This window comes from Alternaria viburni, assembly GCF_023758015.1.
Source record: "Alternaria viburni strain BMP 2772 chromosome Unknown scaffold_3, whole genome shotgun sequence".
NCBI classification, from domain to species: Eukaryota; Fungi; Ascomycota; class Dothideomycetes; order Pleosporales; family Pleosporaceae; genus Alternaria; species Alternaria viburni.
In genome coordinates this window covers 149,034-163,407 of record NW_026055772.1, presented here as the reverse complement: position 1 = coordinate 163,407, position 14,374 = coordinate 149,034, and the positions used below count along the sequence as shown (strand labels likewise).

The 14,374-nt window shown below is 53.2% G+C and overlaps 5 protein-coding genes across 5 annotated transcripts; 2 read left to right on the top strand and 3 right to left on the bottom strand.

Moving 5' to 3' along the window:
* Positions 1 to 192: 192 nt before the first annotated feature.
* On the bottom strand, positions 193 to 3,856 carry J4E79_001691 (uncharacterized protein; the record flags this gene model as incomplete). The annotated part of the gene is made up of 2 exons (XM_049350599.1): positions 193 to 3,367; positions 3,414 to 3,856. 2 exons carry the CDS (start codon positions 3,854 to 3,856, stop codon positions 193 to 195), a joined length of 3,618 nt encoding a protein of 1,205 aa, XP_049214438.1.
* Positions 3,857 to 5,003: 1,147 nt separating this feature from the next.
* Positions 5,004 to 7,589, bottom strand: J4E79_001690 (uncharacterized protein; the record flags this gene model as incomplete). Its single annotated transcript, XM_049350598.1, has 1 exon — positions 5,004 to 7,589. The coding sequence occupies one exon, from the start codon at positions 7,587 to 7,589 to the stop codon at positions 5,004 to 5,006; it is 2,586 nt and encodes an 861-aa protein (XP_049214437.1).
* Positions 7,590 to 7,813: 224 nt separating this feature from the next.
* J4E79_001689 (uncharacterized protein) lies at positions 7,814 to 8,316 on the top strand (the record flags this gene model as incomplete). Its single annotated transcript, XM_049350597.1, has 4 exons — positions 7,814 to 7,821; positions 7,932 to 8,010; positions 8,144 to 8,233; positions 8,287 to 8,316. The coding sequence occupies 4 exons, from the start codon at positions 7,814 to 7,816 to the stop codon at positions 8,314 to 8,316; spliced, it is 207 nt and encodes a 68-aa protein (XP_049214436.1).
* Positions 8,317 to 8,969: 653 nt separating this feature from the next.
* On the top strand, positions 8,970 to 10,508 carry J4E79_001688 (uncharacterized protein; the record flags this gene model as incomplete). Its single annotated transcript, XM_049350596.1, has 3 exons — positions 8,970 to 9,039; positions 9,227 to 10,085; positions 10,142 to 10,508. 3 exons carry the CDS (start codon positions 8,970 to 8,972, stop codon positions 10,506 to 10,508), a joined length of 1,296 nt encoding a protein of 431 aa, XP_049214435.1.
* A 288-nt stretch (positions 10,509 to 10,796) lies between these two features.
* J4E79_001687 (uncharacterized protein) lies at positions 10,797 to 13,281 on the bottom strand (the record flags this gene model as incomplete). Its single annotated transcript, XM_049350595.1, has 5 exons — positions 10,797 to 10,909; positions 11,255 to 12,542; positions 12,600 to 12,664; positions 12,695 to 12,874; positions 12,924 to 13,281. The coding sequence occupies 5 exons, from the start codon at positions 13,279 to 13,281 to the stop codon at positions 10,797 to 10,799; spliced, it is 2,004 nt and encodes a 667-aa protein (XP_049214434.1).
* Positions 13,282 to 14,374: the final 1,093 nt, after the last annotated feature.

Here is a 14,374-nt window from a genome sequence, read left to right as displayed (position 1 = left end):
GGCTGACGCGTCAGGCTCCTGAAACGTGGCCCGTTTAAGCTAGTGACCACGCGCATGCACGTGAGAACGCGACATCTCATAATTCGGGCAAACCATCTAATCACTCTGTTGCGCTCTCAAGTTCGGCAAATTTGTATCGAGCTTTGAGACAACACGGAATCGTATTCGCTACACGGACTAAAGAGCTAACCATCAACGAATCTCAAACACCATCGAAGGAATGACCCCTTCAGCACCCTCATTCTGGTGCTGCATTGCCTCACCATCCATCATTCCATGAATGTAACACTCGCCAAGAAGCGTGTAAGAAAAGTAGCCTTCGTCGCCGAGCCTCTCACGCAGATTTTCCCTGACTTTCTTATCGTATTCTTCTATCTCGTCAGCCTCCAACCTCGTTTTGTTTACGGGGCGGCGCCAGCTGGGCCGGATGGCCGCTGGGATGTTAGGCGGCGCATGTGCAGTAAAGGGTCTCGAGCTCGACGACCTTGAACTTGCCTGAGACGTCTCTCCGTTCCCGTAAGGTTCCGCTTCTGTCTTGTGGTCACCGGCATACGCATCAATTTCTCTCTCGGTCTTTCCGTGACCCTCAGTGCTGTCAGGCTCCTCGTTGTCTCCATGATACTGAGAGTATTCATCGTCCTGATCATTTCGATGCTCCTCGTTGTCCCTTGTCGGTGAGTCATTCCTTTCGAGTCCCTTGTTCGCTCTCTGGTAGCCGCCAGTCACACCTCCATTGTGGGTGTGGCGTTCGCTCATCACGCGGTACCGGTGCTGATCCGTCTGGTCATCCATTTTCTTGATATTTCCTTTCTCCACGCGCATTTTGACAGCCTCGTATTCGCCATGCTGCATTTGTTTCCAAAGATGTTCACTGTACTGTAGCGCAAAGTTGATCCGATTGGCCTTCCCTTTTCTGGTCATTTGCAACCAGCGCCTACCGGCAACAAGTGCCAGCTCGAAATCCCACCAATCTACCAATGGTTTCTTCTTCTTGGTGGCTGTGGGGCCTTCTTTAGAAGCGGCAGGGGGAGCACCTTCAGTCGTTGTTGGTGCTTCAGTAATTCTCCCCAGCATGGTTGCAGCACCCAGTGATTGTCTCCGTTTTCGTGATGTCTGTCGGCGCAGGTTTTCGTCCGTCTCCTTTTTGCCTGGCCTGTTCACCTTCCTTCTAGGGTACTCCTTTCTCTCATTCACCTCCTCGTTGATGCGGGTCTCAATTGCGGGCCATACCTTCTTGCGCTCTGCGCATAACCAGGATTTGAAGTCGGTTATGGCTTGCTTCAACGTGTGTAGAAGGATGCTCGCGGTTTTTTGCTTGTCTTTGGATGACATTCTGGAAGGATCGATACCGTGGCTACGCATGTAGTCGGTGGTTCGCAGCCATACTCGACACAGCCTTGCCATCTCTTTGTCTTTCCAAGCTTCATGTCGTCGTTTACGCAAGATGTATTGCCTCAGTTTCTGTACAACAGTATTCTTGACATCGACCAGTTCTTGTTCCATCTCTTCCTTGAATACTTCTTCAGTCTTCTTCGGGCATTCCCGCAGCACAACCGGAACACTGCATCCGTAGAGTATGCAGACCAAATCGCCTTTTTGGACATCTTTCCCGACCAGCCCTAGTGTCCCGCTTTCGGTACGCACAAGAGCACGGTTCCATGTGACGGCCTGCACACGGCGACAGAACTGGGCGACGACAGAATTGCGTTCGTATTCAATGAGCGCGGTAGTGTCGATTGCGCCGCTCTCAAGACCACCTTTTCTGAACGATTCTTGGCAAGCCCGCGAGTAGTATACGGGTGGATTCTTGCCATCTTTACCCCGGTTGGCGACGAGCGTCCGCCAAAACATATCAGGTGGGAACCCTTTTCCGTCTTCCCACTCTGCAAGATCAAGCCATTCTGCGGGAATATGCCCGTTGCGAGATACCTGTGTGACATCCTTTATAACATCAAGCGTGAAGCCGCGGACGTACATGCTGAATCGACCCTCGTCAAAGTGCCCAGGTTTCAGTCGCTTACGAAATCGGAGTGCCTTGATGTCGACGCCCTTGGTCTCAGCAGCAGAGTAGGAACTTGGAAGTCCAACCAAAGGATCGGCGTTAATGCGACTCATCTTGGGGCCGGTCAAACCCGGCCGTTGGGCCATCGCGTATGGTGCATTCGAGAGTTGTGGTACCCAGGAAGGCAATGCCATATCCCCCGATTCAGCAATCGTAGATACGTTCTGAACAGATGCTCCCTCAGGTGGGTCAGGAGGTTCGGCATGATTGGAAAGTGCTTTACGGCTCTCGCGTCCCTTGCGGCGTGCTTCAAGGTCCTTCTCTCTTTTCTTCCTTCTTTGTTCTTTCTCCTTCTCTTTCTCCTTGGTATCCCGCATCTTTTGTAGCTTCCTCTCCTCGATGGCCCATGGGCGGCAAATGACATCCAGCGCGCGACTTGCGTTGCCGTGAAGAGAACGGTCGATCGAGAACTGAATGAAGTCCTTGCATACATCTACGTACGGCAGTTTGTAGTCGACGTTGTAGCTCTTGCGCTGTGTGTAAACCTCAAGGCCTGCTTGAGCGCTTCTAGACGTGACAGCAGCATTTACGCTCACAGCTCGTGGTGTGGTGTCCTTCGCGATCGCAAGCAGTGCATAAATTGTGTCGTGAGGAACGGTGGTATCGAAAATGGTCAAGCTTGATACCAGATATTCCAGACTCAGAAGAGGCTGTATACGATGTCTCGAGCTACCAGATACGTCCTCTACATGGCTTGAATGAAGGGGTGCAGATGTGTAGTCGTCTTCGCTGTCGCTTGGGTCAGAAAAGGCTTCGCTATCCGAATCGGTGATTGACTCAATCTGTGCCAGAGGGTCTGGCACGGGTTGCGCTACTTCAGATTTCTTGTAGTCGCGAAACAGGCGCTCTGTCGCATCAACAAGCAAGCTAGCGCCGAGGGCAGAGACGTAGTCGAAAACACTGGGAATATACTGGTACTGTCGATCTTTCTTCATGACCTCCGACAGGCGATGCGTCGCTGTTTCCACCTCCACGAAGAGTTCCACGGCAACAGCGAATTTCTTCCAAGAGATCCTATCTCTGCCGCAGTAGATGATGGGGTTCTTCGCCAAGGCCAATTCTTGAACAACCCACCGTCGTGAGAACCATGGTCTTTGCATCAGATCTAGTAACGCGACCCATTTCTTGCTCGCGTCCTGACTGTCGCAGAGGGTGTCGAAGCTTCGTAAATGTGAGACTTCTTTCTTGATGAAGCGTAGTGCCATGCGACTGGATTCTGTCGCGTCCCCAAGCCAAATGCAAACTCGCGAAGCGTTGCCGTAAATTATGTTCATCATCTCGACTTGATGATTCTTCTCACCCAGGCTACAGAAGTCAGCGATTATTGATTGAGTATCATTGACTGACCTACTCGTCTTGGTCGATGCAAACCATGTCAATCCACAGGAAGCGGCTACGGTCCGGGTAGCGAAGTGCCTTCATAGCAGCCACAAGGTTCGGGCTCACTTTCTTGATGTATGTCTTGCGATTGCGTTGAATCCTGATCTCAGCAGACTTGCCTGCTGTGCCCCAGCACCACGACAAGGCTTCATAGGGATATTGGTGTCTCTCGTTCTCGCCTGGTGTGATCAATGCACAAAGAACTCCAGCAGCCGAAGTTTCGCTAGAGAAAAGCTCAAGGATCCGAATGGTCCCCTGGCTGCGTGGCAAAGGTTGATAGCTGAAAGTGCTGTATTCACGACGATGTTTCCACGACGAGTTGCCCGTTCCATGGACATCATTGCTATCCTTGCCCCGCCTCTTGCCCGTCCTGGCCTTTTGTTGCTCTGACAAGTCGTTATCGGTGGAACTCATTGCAATTGAATTCAGAGTAAGTGCTTTATGTACGATGACAGGTGCTTAACTTAGAGCAAGCACTTCCGCTGGCTAGAGCAACCTGAAGGCCTTTATACCCGCGAGGCCGAATCAGACTCCTAGGTCAGACGCTCGGCACGTTAGACATCACCCTTTTACAGAATGACTGAAGCGAGCGCATGCCTCAGGAAGCGTCAAGCACCATTCCGGTAGAATTAAGCAATGCAAGGTAGCAACGCGACTGCCGTCCAAGGTTTGATTGGACAGGTGATGCTGTTTGGTGGAAGCATGCGGGTGCAGGGTGTTCGCGCACGGCGCCTAGGTACTCATTCTGTAGTACAAGGACGAGTAGCGGAGGTTTGCGAAAGCCCGCACAGCCTTGTGGCTGATCGTCCGGCCTGGCTGCAGGAGAACAATGTTACATTGCATAACAGAGTTTTCAGCCTTGGCGCATGTTTCCGGGATCTTACATGGAGAGTTGAAGCAGGAGGCACGGTTGAGGAAAGACCACGCGCCAGCAGAGCGCTTGTTGGCATGACGGGGGCCGACTTTGTCCTCGGCCTTGGGCCTGGCGAATGGTCATGACATGACACAGGGTGCTGATCAAATTAGCGAACGAAAAACAGGCGTCAATCCGCCACTCCATGAGCTTGAGAGCTGAGAAGCTGGGAAGGCTGAGAAAGCGGGATGGAAGGCCTGCTTCTGGCCGCACGAGCAGCATCTCCCGCGTGGTGAGCTATAGTTATGACCGCGCATCAAGAGGAGCGGTGAGTAATCCACGGGTAGCAGTTCAGTCAGTGGTGCGCGGAAGCGATTGTACGTCGAGATTGGAGGTGCGAAAGTGTAAAGCTGAGGTCCTGCAGGTCAAGCCTTCATGAGGCGCACACTAGCGCGACTTCCCGCTTTCACCCAAGCGACGGCTCCACGCGCCCGCACCTCCACCCGTTCCGTCTCTTCGGAGGTCTGGATTTTCACTGCTTGAACAGCTGAGAAAGTGTGTAAGCAATGAATAGCGAATCATCAAAAGCACTCATCCGGATCCGGGGTTGGAGTAAGCGAAAAAGGTTATGGTGTATATTCTTTACGTATCATGGCAGGGCCAGGCATTCGGGTCGTTATCTTAGTCGCCGGCATATGGGGCGCTTCATTACTTCTTACCGTTATCGATTTGGACGCGCGGGACGGCTATGGTGGAAGGAGGTTGCGGCTCAGAACCTGGTTCTATGGCTTTGGCCTGCTTCTTGAAGTGTTTCTGCAGCTGAGCTATGGCCGCATTCTCGTCTTGCTTGACAGCCGTGTGGCTCTCCTTGTCGCGGTCCCTCCAGTTCGGGCCCAGAATCTCACCAAGACTGATGGAAGCTCTGCGATTGATGTTCCGTCTCATACGTGGGTGCCACATGTGATCGTGCACCATGCCCTTGCCGAAGAGTTGAGGCTCCCGCAGTAGCGGGCTTCCCCAGATCTTGTTGACCTCGTGAACGTATCGCGCATACGGGAGCGTGTTGGACCTCTCCACCACTCTATTTTCTCTCTTTTTGGAGCGACCATGGCCAAACATGTTTATGAACTGCGACTGCAAGGCTTTGAGTACGGTATGGTAGTGAACAAAGACGCCGAGATTTCGTAGATGCACAAGGATTCGTAGACCTGCGCTCCACTCTAATCGGCGTAGCATCCGGCGCTGCAGCAACCGACGACGGTAATGCTTCTTGGCTAGCGTCGGGCCCAGCATGGACTGTTCGAGAGGTGCGTTTGGCAGGAGTCCAGCTTTGAAGCCCCAGATGATGAGACTTTGCTGAAGGGAGGGGGCGAACAGTCGTCGAACGGGGTGCAACGGATTCTCGCGCTGTGTGACCGTCGTTGGGAAGTGAAAGTAGTGATATCGTTCAGGGTATGCAGCACGCAGTTTCGCTGTTGCCGGTTCGAGAAATGGTGATTTTGGCAACGTGCTGAACTGGTAACTGCTTCTCGGTGCATACCAGCAAAGAAGCCAGAGTAAAAGTCTTCTAAGCTCCCTAAACCTTCCAACCATGCCAAATCTGCGTACGATCTCGCGCCATTGGAGTGGAGAGATGGGGGCTAAACCGTTCTCTAGGATCATGACGAATACACGTGCGACGAAACGCAAATCATCGAATCGGTCACTGACAGGCTTGTGTCCTCGTTGCCGACGACGCAATAGGCTGCGAATGGCCATGATTGATTCAGGCGACACCATGATGCCGCGAGCACGCATGTCTTGGAGCACTTCCACGACGTGCTTCTGTCCAGAGCGTTTAATGTAGACTTGCAAGAGCAGGTTCCAAGACTCTTGACTAGAGTCATTGTGGAAGAGCGTTAGAATGGCAAGTGTGCGCTGGACCTGCGCATAATCGTCGTTGTCAAGATAGTGCTCGAGCAGCTTGCGTTGCATTTCCACGTCGCCAAAGACGTCCGGATGCTGGTCGCTTTGCAGCATACTGCGCACCAGTTGCCACTTCTGCTCCATTGCGAACGTCTCCAGTGCCAAAGAGAAGACGCAGCCCTGCAGGGCAATGCCTGCTTGCTTGAGCTCTTCGAACCTCATAGGTAGCTCCTCCACCGGTTGTGTTTGCAGGGCCATCGTGAGCACAGCTTGAGGCCCAATCTCGTTGATGCCCACCATAGAGAGACCTTGTATTATCGAAGCCGGTGGAAAGGTACGCGTTGCGAACATGCGGGCGACGAACGAGTCTTCGAATCGGACGGGCGCGGTATCGGGGCCTTCCAAGCGGCGCAGAAGGTTCTCATTATATTTTGCTGCGTCTCGCCTCCACTTCTTCGTCGACCCTTTCGTGTCAAAGTAGACCTCACGAGCTGAATCCTCGACGGTGAACAGCTGGACGAGAGGATGTGACGCTACAGACTCTGACGGCATGTCGTTGCGAAGAGTGCAAAGTGCATGCCATCGGCGTGCCGCAGTTATGTCATCCTTCTCAATGAGGGCTGGCACCACCTCGTCGTAGAGGTCCCGCTCATTGCTGTGCTCGTATATCTCCATCAATGCTTCGTATGCGCCGTGCTTGTAAGTCGATCGCCCCTGATGTGCCAGCTGCCGTAGGGGAAGCCGCTGAGGCTTCAAGCGCTTTTGAATCGCGTAGTGATGCCTCAACGCTGGCGCTGTTCTCCTCGGAAGCCAGTGGCTCATGACCAGATAGTACAGGCCAGGGTATGTCTTGCCTGTTTCGTGAAGCAGCTCCTCAGCGTGCGCTATCGCCTTGTCCGTGATCAGGTGGTTCTTCACAAAAGTTCCCCATAGGAATGCGGCATCGGGAGTGTCTTCAGTGGGCAGGCGGTACCCTCGATGGCGGAAGTTCTGCCAGACATTGCGGACACCCTTTTTCCCGTGTAGCCTCTCTTCGCTTGCAAGGATGGCGGCGAGTTGTGCAGGATCGTCTTCCCTTTCCGCTACACGTACGGTGTCGTTTTCGAAGATGTCTATGGTCGGGATGAGGGTATCGTTGGACTCGTCACGCTGGAGTGCCTTGAGCACGTGGTCTCGGACTGCCGCGTCTTCGCTTGCATCCTTCATTCGCCTCCATTTCAGCTTGGGTTGAGGTTTCGGCTGGGTGGAGTAGTTGCGGCGGCGTGCTACTGGCGGGCAGCATTTTGTCGCCGCGGAACAGGCTGCGGGGAGTTCGGGGGCATTGACGATGGAGCGCAGGAGTCGCAGGGCTGACGGGCTGGCGAGGAGCCTGTCCAGAGCCGGTGGCATCAACAAGACAGGGGCGAAGGGCGAAATCAGTCCATTGGCGTCGCAATCGCCGTGCGTGAACTGGAGATGCGGAAAGTTGTTGCGCCCAAAGCGGCCAAGGGCCTTGGCGGCCGACTTGCTTTCGCCGGCGGATCATTCGACCTCGCGACATCACCAAATCGACCAATCCACGAATCCACCAATTGCCCCCGCAAGCCGCGCAATACTCCTCTACACTCTTCAAAATGCCTGGGTACGTCCATCCTCGAGCTTTGGGCCCGACTGAGGGCCCCGGAGAGCACCGCGACAGCCTCTAGCGCTCCTCCGCCTTTCCGCACAGAGCTGGATACTGACAGTCGGCAGCTGGGTTATGCGCGAGAACAAGGTGCCTTACTGGCAACGCGAGTTCCAGAAGCACGACGGACTGAGGACCTGGGAGAAGGTGCGTACTGAATATACAAGAGGAGGGTTAAAGTAGGCATGACGTGGTTGGGGATGATGCGCATGCGGCGCTGGACACATGGCGTCTGGAAGTGAGAAAACACAGGGATAAATGCTGACAGATTGCTTCTTAGGCCCGCGGAAAGTACCTGGTACCCGGCTTCAAGGTCATCATGTTCAGCAGCCTCGGCGCCAGCATGTACATGATGGGCCGTCTCGTCCTTGTAAGTTTGCATTGGGTTGAATTGAGTGCAACATCATTACTAACTATGATCAGGGACACAAGACCTGGTTCGGCAAGAACTAGACTCCGCACTTCGAGCATGATATCCAAATGGGTGGGACCAGTATGAGTCTTCTGCATCAATATACAATCAACCGACAAGTCTTTACCCATTACAACATCTTCTTTGTCAGACCGCATAGAACAATCTTCATTGTCTGTTTACGCTGTGTTCACTTATTGAAGTGATGCTGCCACGCAGCTACTATATGGCTGACAAAACACGAATGGCTGTCACTTTGCAACGATGACTAGACTGACTTGTGAGAATACGTCTTTGGGTCGACCTTGCGGATACGTGTGAAGTAGCAGACAGTTTAGTTACTCGGACTGCAATGGGGCTTGATATCGAGCTTCCATAGTCATGGCAGAGTGCCCGTTCCTACCAGTGTCGAGTACGGGAACAACCACTTCAGATGAGCAGTCTGGCAAACCAATGTACCCAAGTATCCAATATCAAACTTCTCGACTAAAATTATACAATAAGCTATAGCAGGTTCGAGCGCAGGACCACGAGGAGCTCTGGGGTAGCTTGCCCATATGCCCCTCCACATGCGTGCTAGTCGCTGTAAAATGAGGTCAGTGCCTGGAACGTGGAACCGAGCCGAGATCCTCCAAACCACCTCCCGCGCCGCCAAATCTCCACGTACGCTCCTTCGTTGTGACGCATCGACACAATGGCAGACTTCGTCAAGGGTCTCTTCGGTGGCCAAAAGCCTGTCCAGGCTCCAGTTGTTGGTGATGATGGTACGTACGCTACATTGCATGCGCGGTCGCGAGGCCACCAGCCTGGGAAGCGGGACCACACGAGACCCCTTTGCGATACTCGAATTGCTTGACAGGAGATGGAGTCGCGAGGTTATCGTGAGGATATCATCGGAAATCGCAGAGCTTATCAATATACATAATCAATGGCTGCGCTGACACCAACCAGACTTCGCCGACTACGCAGGTGCTCCTGAGCCCACACCCGCTGCCATCTCGTCCTTCACGACCGGTACCGGTGCAGCGCAAGCCGCTCCTACAGGCCTGGGCGATAACCGGCCCTATACAGCATGGTACCGAGTGTGGGAGCGCACTACCATGGACGACTTCAAGCTGGAGATGTACATCCTGCCATTCCTCGTTGCTCTCATCGCGGTTCACCTCTGGGGCACCAAGCGCAACCGCAGCAAGGCCAAGGCGTGGATGAAGGCGCACGCCCCTGTCCTGACCCAGGAGTTCGCCCAAGTCGGCTACACGCGCCCAGATGGAGAGGGAGCGGTTGCAGATGTGGACAGCATGCTCAAGGAGAAGAAGGCCGACGAGTACCAGACATACGCGACTGGACGCCAGAACGTTGCCTTCGTCGACTTCAGGCTGAGCTTCTACAAGCGCGCCAACCCCTTCATGTGGCTGGGAGAGACCGTGCTTCCCTTGTTCTTCGAAAGTTTCCCGGCACCTAGCGAGCGTCTCGAGGCTACGGCCTACGTTTTCGATGGCAGGGAGACCAAGTTCGCTCCTTCGTACGGTCAGGCCGACGCGAAGAAGGTCACCAACAGCTCTTTCGACGGCTTCGTCTTCGCAATTGTACACAAGGATATCATGAAGCGCATGCGCGACGAGCGCTACGACTTGTCTCTGACTAGCACGCGCGACCACGCCAAGTTGCCTGTCTGGGTCACTGTCATGAGCGAGAGCGCCGAGGTTACCGATATGCTGCTCACACCCGAGCTCATCAAGGCCGTGAACGACGCCGGAGACAGCTTCGAGGCCATCATTGTCAGCGACCAGCCTATCAACGCGCCCAGGACGTAAGTCATCCAGCATTCAATCCCTCTATAACCTGAATTGAGCTAACGTCTTCTAGCCTCGACGAAACCAAGCCTAAGAAGCGCCTCAGCCTCTCCCTGAAATTCGCCTCGGACTACTCCACCACCATGCCCATCTTCCAATACTTCCTCCGTCTTACCGACCAGCTTGCTTCTCATGGACACTTCCGCCCCGAAGCCCTCCGCCGCATCAAGCAGACCCGCGACGAGCAGATCGCCAAGATCAAGAAGGCAGATGATGAGGAGAAGGCAGAGGAGAGGAAGCTTTCGCTTGACAAGGCAAAGAAGGAAATGAGAGACGCCAAGCTGGGTCGTCTCAGCGCCGATGAGCAACGCAAGTTCCTCGAAAAGGAGAGGGAGAAGAACGCGAGGAAGGGTATGAAGAGGAGCACCGTCAAGGCATAGGCTCCTCCTGATGGAACTTGAGAAGGGGTCAGAAATGATCCGAACATCTCTAGGGCATTGCTTGGATAACGTAGCACATAGGATGATTGTATTAGTATCAGGGAAACCACGGCATTTGTGTCGTGGTAGCAAAGAGTAGTAATTCATTAATCGCACGCTACTTTACAGACAGAGAAACAACGCGCCGTCGATTGCCCAAAGCATTCCATCTTGCAAACTCAAACAACAATAGGAACAAAACGAAACATCGCTGTGCGCCCAAAAAAAGACTTCCGCAAAACAGTCTTCTCACGCCTTGTGTGCCCTCTCACGTCTACGCATACCGTAAGATCCACCAGGAAGCTCACTCTCCGGCGCCTGCGGTATACCGATATGCGTAGTAAACCCAGTCTCGATAGCGGCTGCGGTCATAACAGCAGTAGGGTTTTGATCCACTGGCCACGGAGTCTCGAGTCCGGCTGCGTCGAGTGAAAAATGACTGGATGGGAAGTTGTCCGTGAAGGATTGTGGACACCGCATCATGCCACCATAATCATCCACGCATTTGATAGAAACACCGTCGGTTGGTGAGGGAGTCGGCGAGGGGGTCTGGAGTGCGTTATAGTCTCTCAGCTTCGATAGAAAGTCTTGCGTGGCCGATACCCCACACGAGGTCAAGCCGTACTCACCCATGCATTCAAGAAAAGTACCTTCAGTCGGCAAGGGTGTTGGCGACGGAGTCTGGAGTGCGGCTGCTTTGGACTTACTCATACTCGATAGAGCTTCGTCTGTGTAAGATTGCGGACACCAAGTCAGGCCACCGTTCTCGCCCATGCATTCAAGGATGATAGCGTCAGTCGGCCATGAGGTTTCGATTGCGGCGGGTTCGGGCTCAGTTGCGGTTCCATGGAGAACCTTTGAGGTGACCCAGTCCGGACAGCTTGTCAGCCAACCATCATCGCCCATGCATTCCAAAAAGACACGGTAATGAGGCTCCGGAGTCTTGAGTGCGGTTGGGTTGGGCTCCGATGGCGTCGCTTGGAGGGCGTCCGAGGTGTATTGCATCTCAAAAGGGCCATCTTCGTTCAACATGGAATGAACCGAGTCGTTGCCATCGTAGTGGTCCGGATCAAGTGGCCCCCAGTAACAGTCGGGGGTTTCGCATGCACAGTAAACGAACCCTTTCCCATCCCCGCAATCGACCAAAAAAGGATGGTCAGAGAATTGAAACAGGCATATTGGTTGGTAGATCAAATAATTCGCTGGATCGTAGCCGTTCGGACAGCAATAAAGAGCAATCTGATCGTACATGTAGCCACGTGCGTCGACTGGCACGTTGGAGTCGCTGGCAGTCGCTGAACCGAGTCCAACTTTGGCAACCTCCTTCGCCATATGTCGAATATGCCTCCAGTTCGCGCTGTCTTCACCTAGACTCCATGCCATGACGCCACCGAGCTTGTATTTACGGACGATGTTGTCGAATTTCCTTGTGATGAGTTCGGGCGTATCCCATGTCCAGAAGAGGCGGTTTGTGGCATCGAAGTAGTATTGTCCGCCAGCTACCTCGTCAGTAACACCGTGTTTGGCTGCGAGCTGCCATGAAGCTGCTACATCGGCGTCCGTACATCCAGTTCCAAACGCATGTTGACAGGCGCCGTTGCAATGCTCAGGCGAAGTACCGCAGTGGCCGTGTTGAGAACAACAGCCTGTCTCACACTTGGTTCCCTTTTCTGGACCGCAGCTGCCGTCTCGGGATACGGTCAGAGAGGAGGCATCAACGGGACGCATGCGAGATCTCTCAAAGGTCCAGGCGCCAGAGGTGAGTGTGTCTTTGCCTTGGGCATCTTCCGCAAGGACGATGGGGCAGTTGAGGGGGCTGCCACTGCAGTCGCCTTGCGTGGTGAAGTATTTTGCGTAGTATGCGAAGCCTAGGTTGAGCTTGGAGGAGGGTGCGCCCATGGCGAGGTAGTCTTTTATGCTGTTTTCAGCATCGATGGCGGAGCTGTGGTGTTTGGTTACTGTGTCTCGGCGGTTCATTAGGTCGTAGCTCATCACCTGGGAGGGTTAGTATGATCTCTGCAAGGTTGGTGTGAGAGAGATGATGTCACTTACGTTGATGAAATCGACGGATGGCCAGACCCGAGGTCCGGTTGTTCGAGTGTATCCAAGCATGTCAACTACTACTTGTCAGTTGACTTGCTTCAAACATGTATATGATGACTGGCCTTCTTTTCCTGGGACAGCGATCGAAAGCAGCTTCTTCCCAATAGCGGCACGGATGGCAACTAGTAGCTTAGGGAACGCAGTGATCTGGTAAGTCTGATCCCGGTTCGTCACTTGTTTGTAGTCCGCTCCGTTGCCGCCAGGATATTCCCAATCAATGTCTTCTGTTGTGAGCATCGACAAGTAGCCAATGTAGGTAGATGATATACTCACCGACTCCATCCGCTCCAGTCCTGGCAAGCATAGTAGCAACATCAGCGGCAAACGCGAGCATCGATGAGTCTGACTTCGTGGCTTCGGAAAAACCAGCCGTATCGCCCCAGCCGCCAACAGCAATCATGACCTTTGCGTTGGGGAACTCGGTGCGGATGATGTGTACGGGGACTTTCGGCTGGAACGTAGCTGTTGCGTTGGCTGGGGCAAAGGCGAGGATGACATGGTCGATGCCAGCTCGATCTCGTGGGCCATTGGGACGCGTTGGGTGCCATTCGTCTGCGTATATGACAAATCGGGCTTGTGCTGATATTGCGAGCAACGTCGACGCTAGAAGCGCCGTGGAAGGGAAACGCATGCTGGAGCTGGGATGTACTCAACAGCTTGCGAATGGTCGAATAGAAAACTAATAGACAATGGGGTGATGAATGCTACCAAGGTAAGCAATACGTGTTGTCATGGAGAAGATGGAAGCGTATCATAGAGATAGATGTCTCCCAATCTGGCCTGTGGCGTCCATCGTAGCTATCTCAACGTGGTGTTTGTTCTTGCAGACTGTCTGAAATGGAAAGAGCGATGATAGATGAGAGCTCTTTCTGACAATAACTCTAACAGCGAAACTATTCGTTCTCTCGCTCTTCGATAGAAAACAGAATGGCACGACGGAAAGCATAAAAGCCTAACAAAAGAAGTAGGCGTCGGTTGACTACAAGGTGTAGTACATTCTATATTGTATGGCTCTCAATACAGTCGCCTTCCTAGTTAACCCGACGTGAAGAAGAGGAAGTATTGCAAAGAAGCGGGGAATTCATCGTAATAGCAACATTCAGTCTGGTGAGCATTGCCATGTGCCGAGTACAACACAAACTCGCTCGCCGCTTCAGATGCTAGCTGATCTAGAAGGGGAAATGGCGACTGGATAGAGCCTCATGAAGACATGACATGATGCGCGCTGAAAATGGAAAGTTTACAGGCGTCCACGAGTATGGTCCAAGCATGAGATTGATCATGGAATGAACGATATAGCAAAGATGAGAAGGGTGTAGAGAGTTAGGTTGTGTAGTCGCTCCTACCTAAACTGATAGCCGAGATGCAACACAACAGCGCGATCAACAGCTACTGGACAACTGGAAGTCGCGGCCAGCCAACGTCGATTTCCGCATGAACATGCAACTCTTACATCGAAGCACGTCGCGAATTCCATCGTCATTGGAATCGGGTCAGTCATCCGGTATCGCAAAAATCATCGGAAATGCTTCGTCGGGTCATCGACTTCCCGAAGCCAAACCGACGTCGGTTTTACATCCTTGTTACAAGTCGTTAGTGTTGCTATGTATGACAACGTATACACAGGGAAAAGTATAGAGAAACGCGCATTGCAGAAAAAAAGAGTCAGATCTTGCAGATGCTATTTGGAGGCATGCATAGCAGACTGTCCGAACTATAGCGAC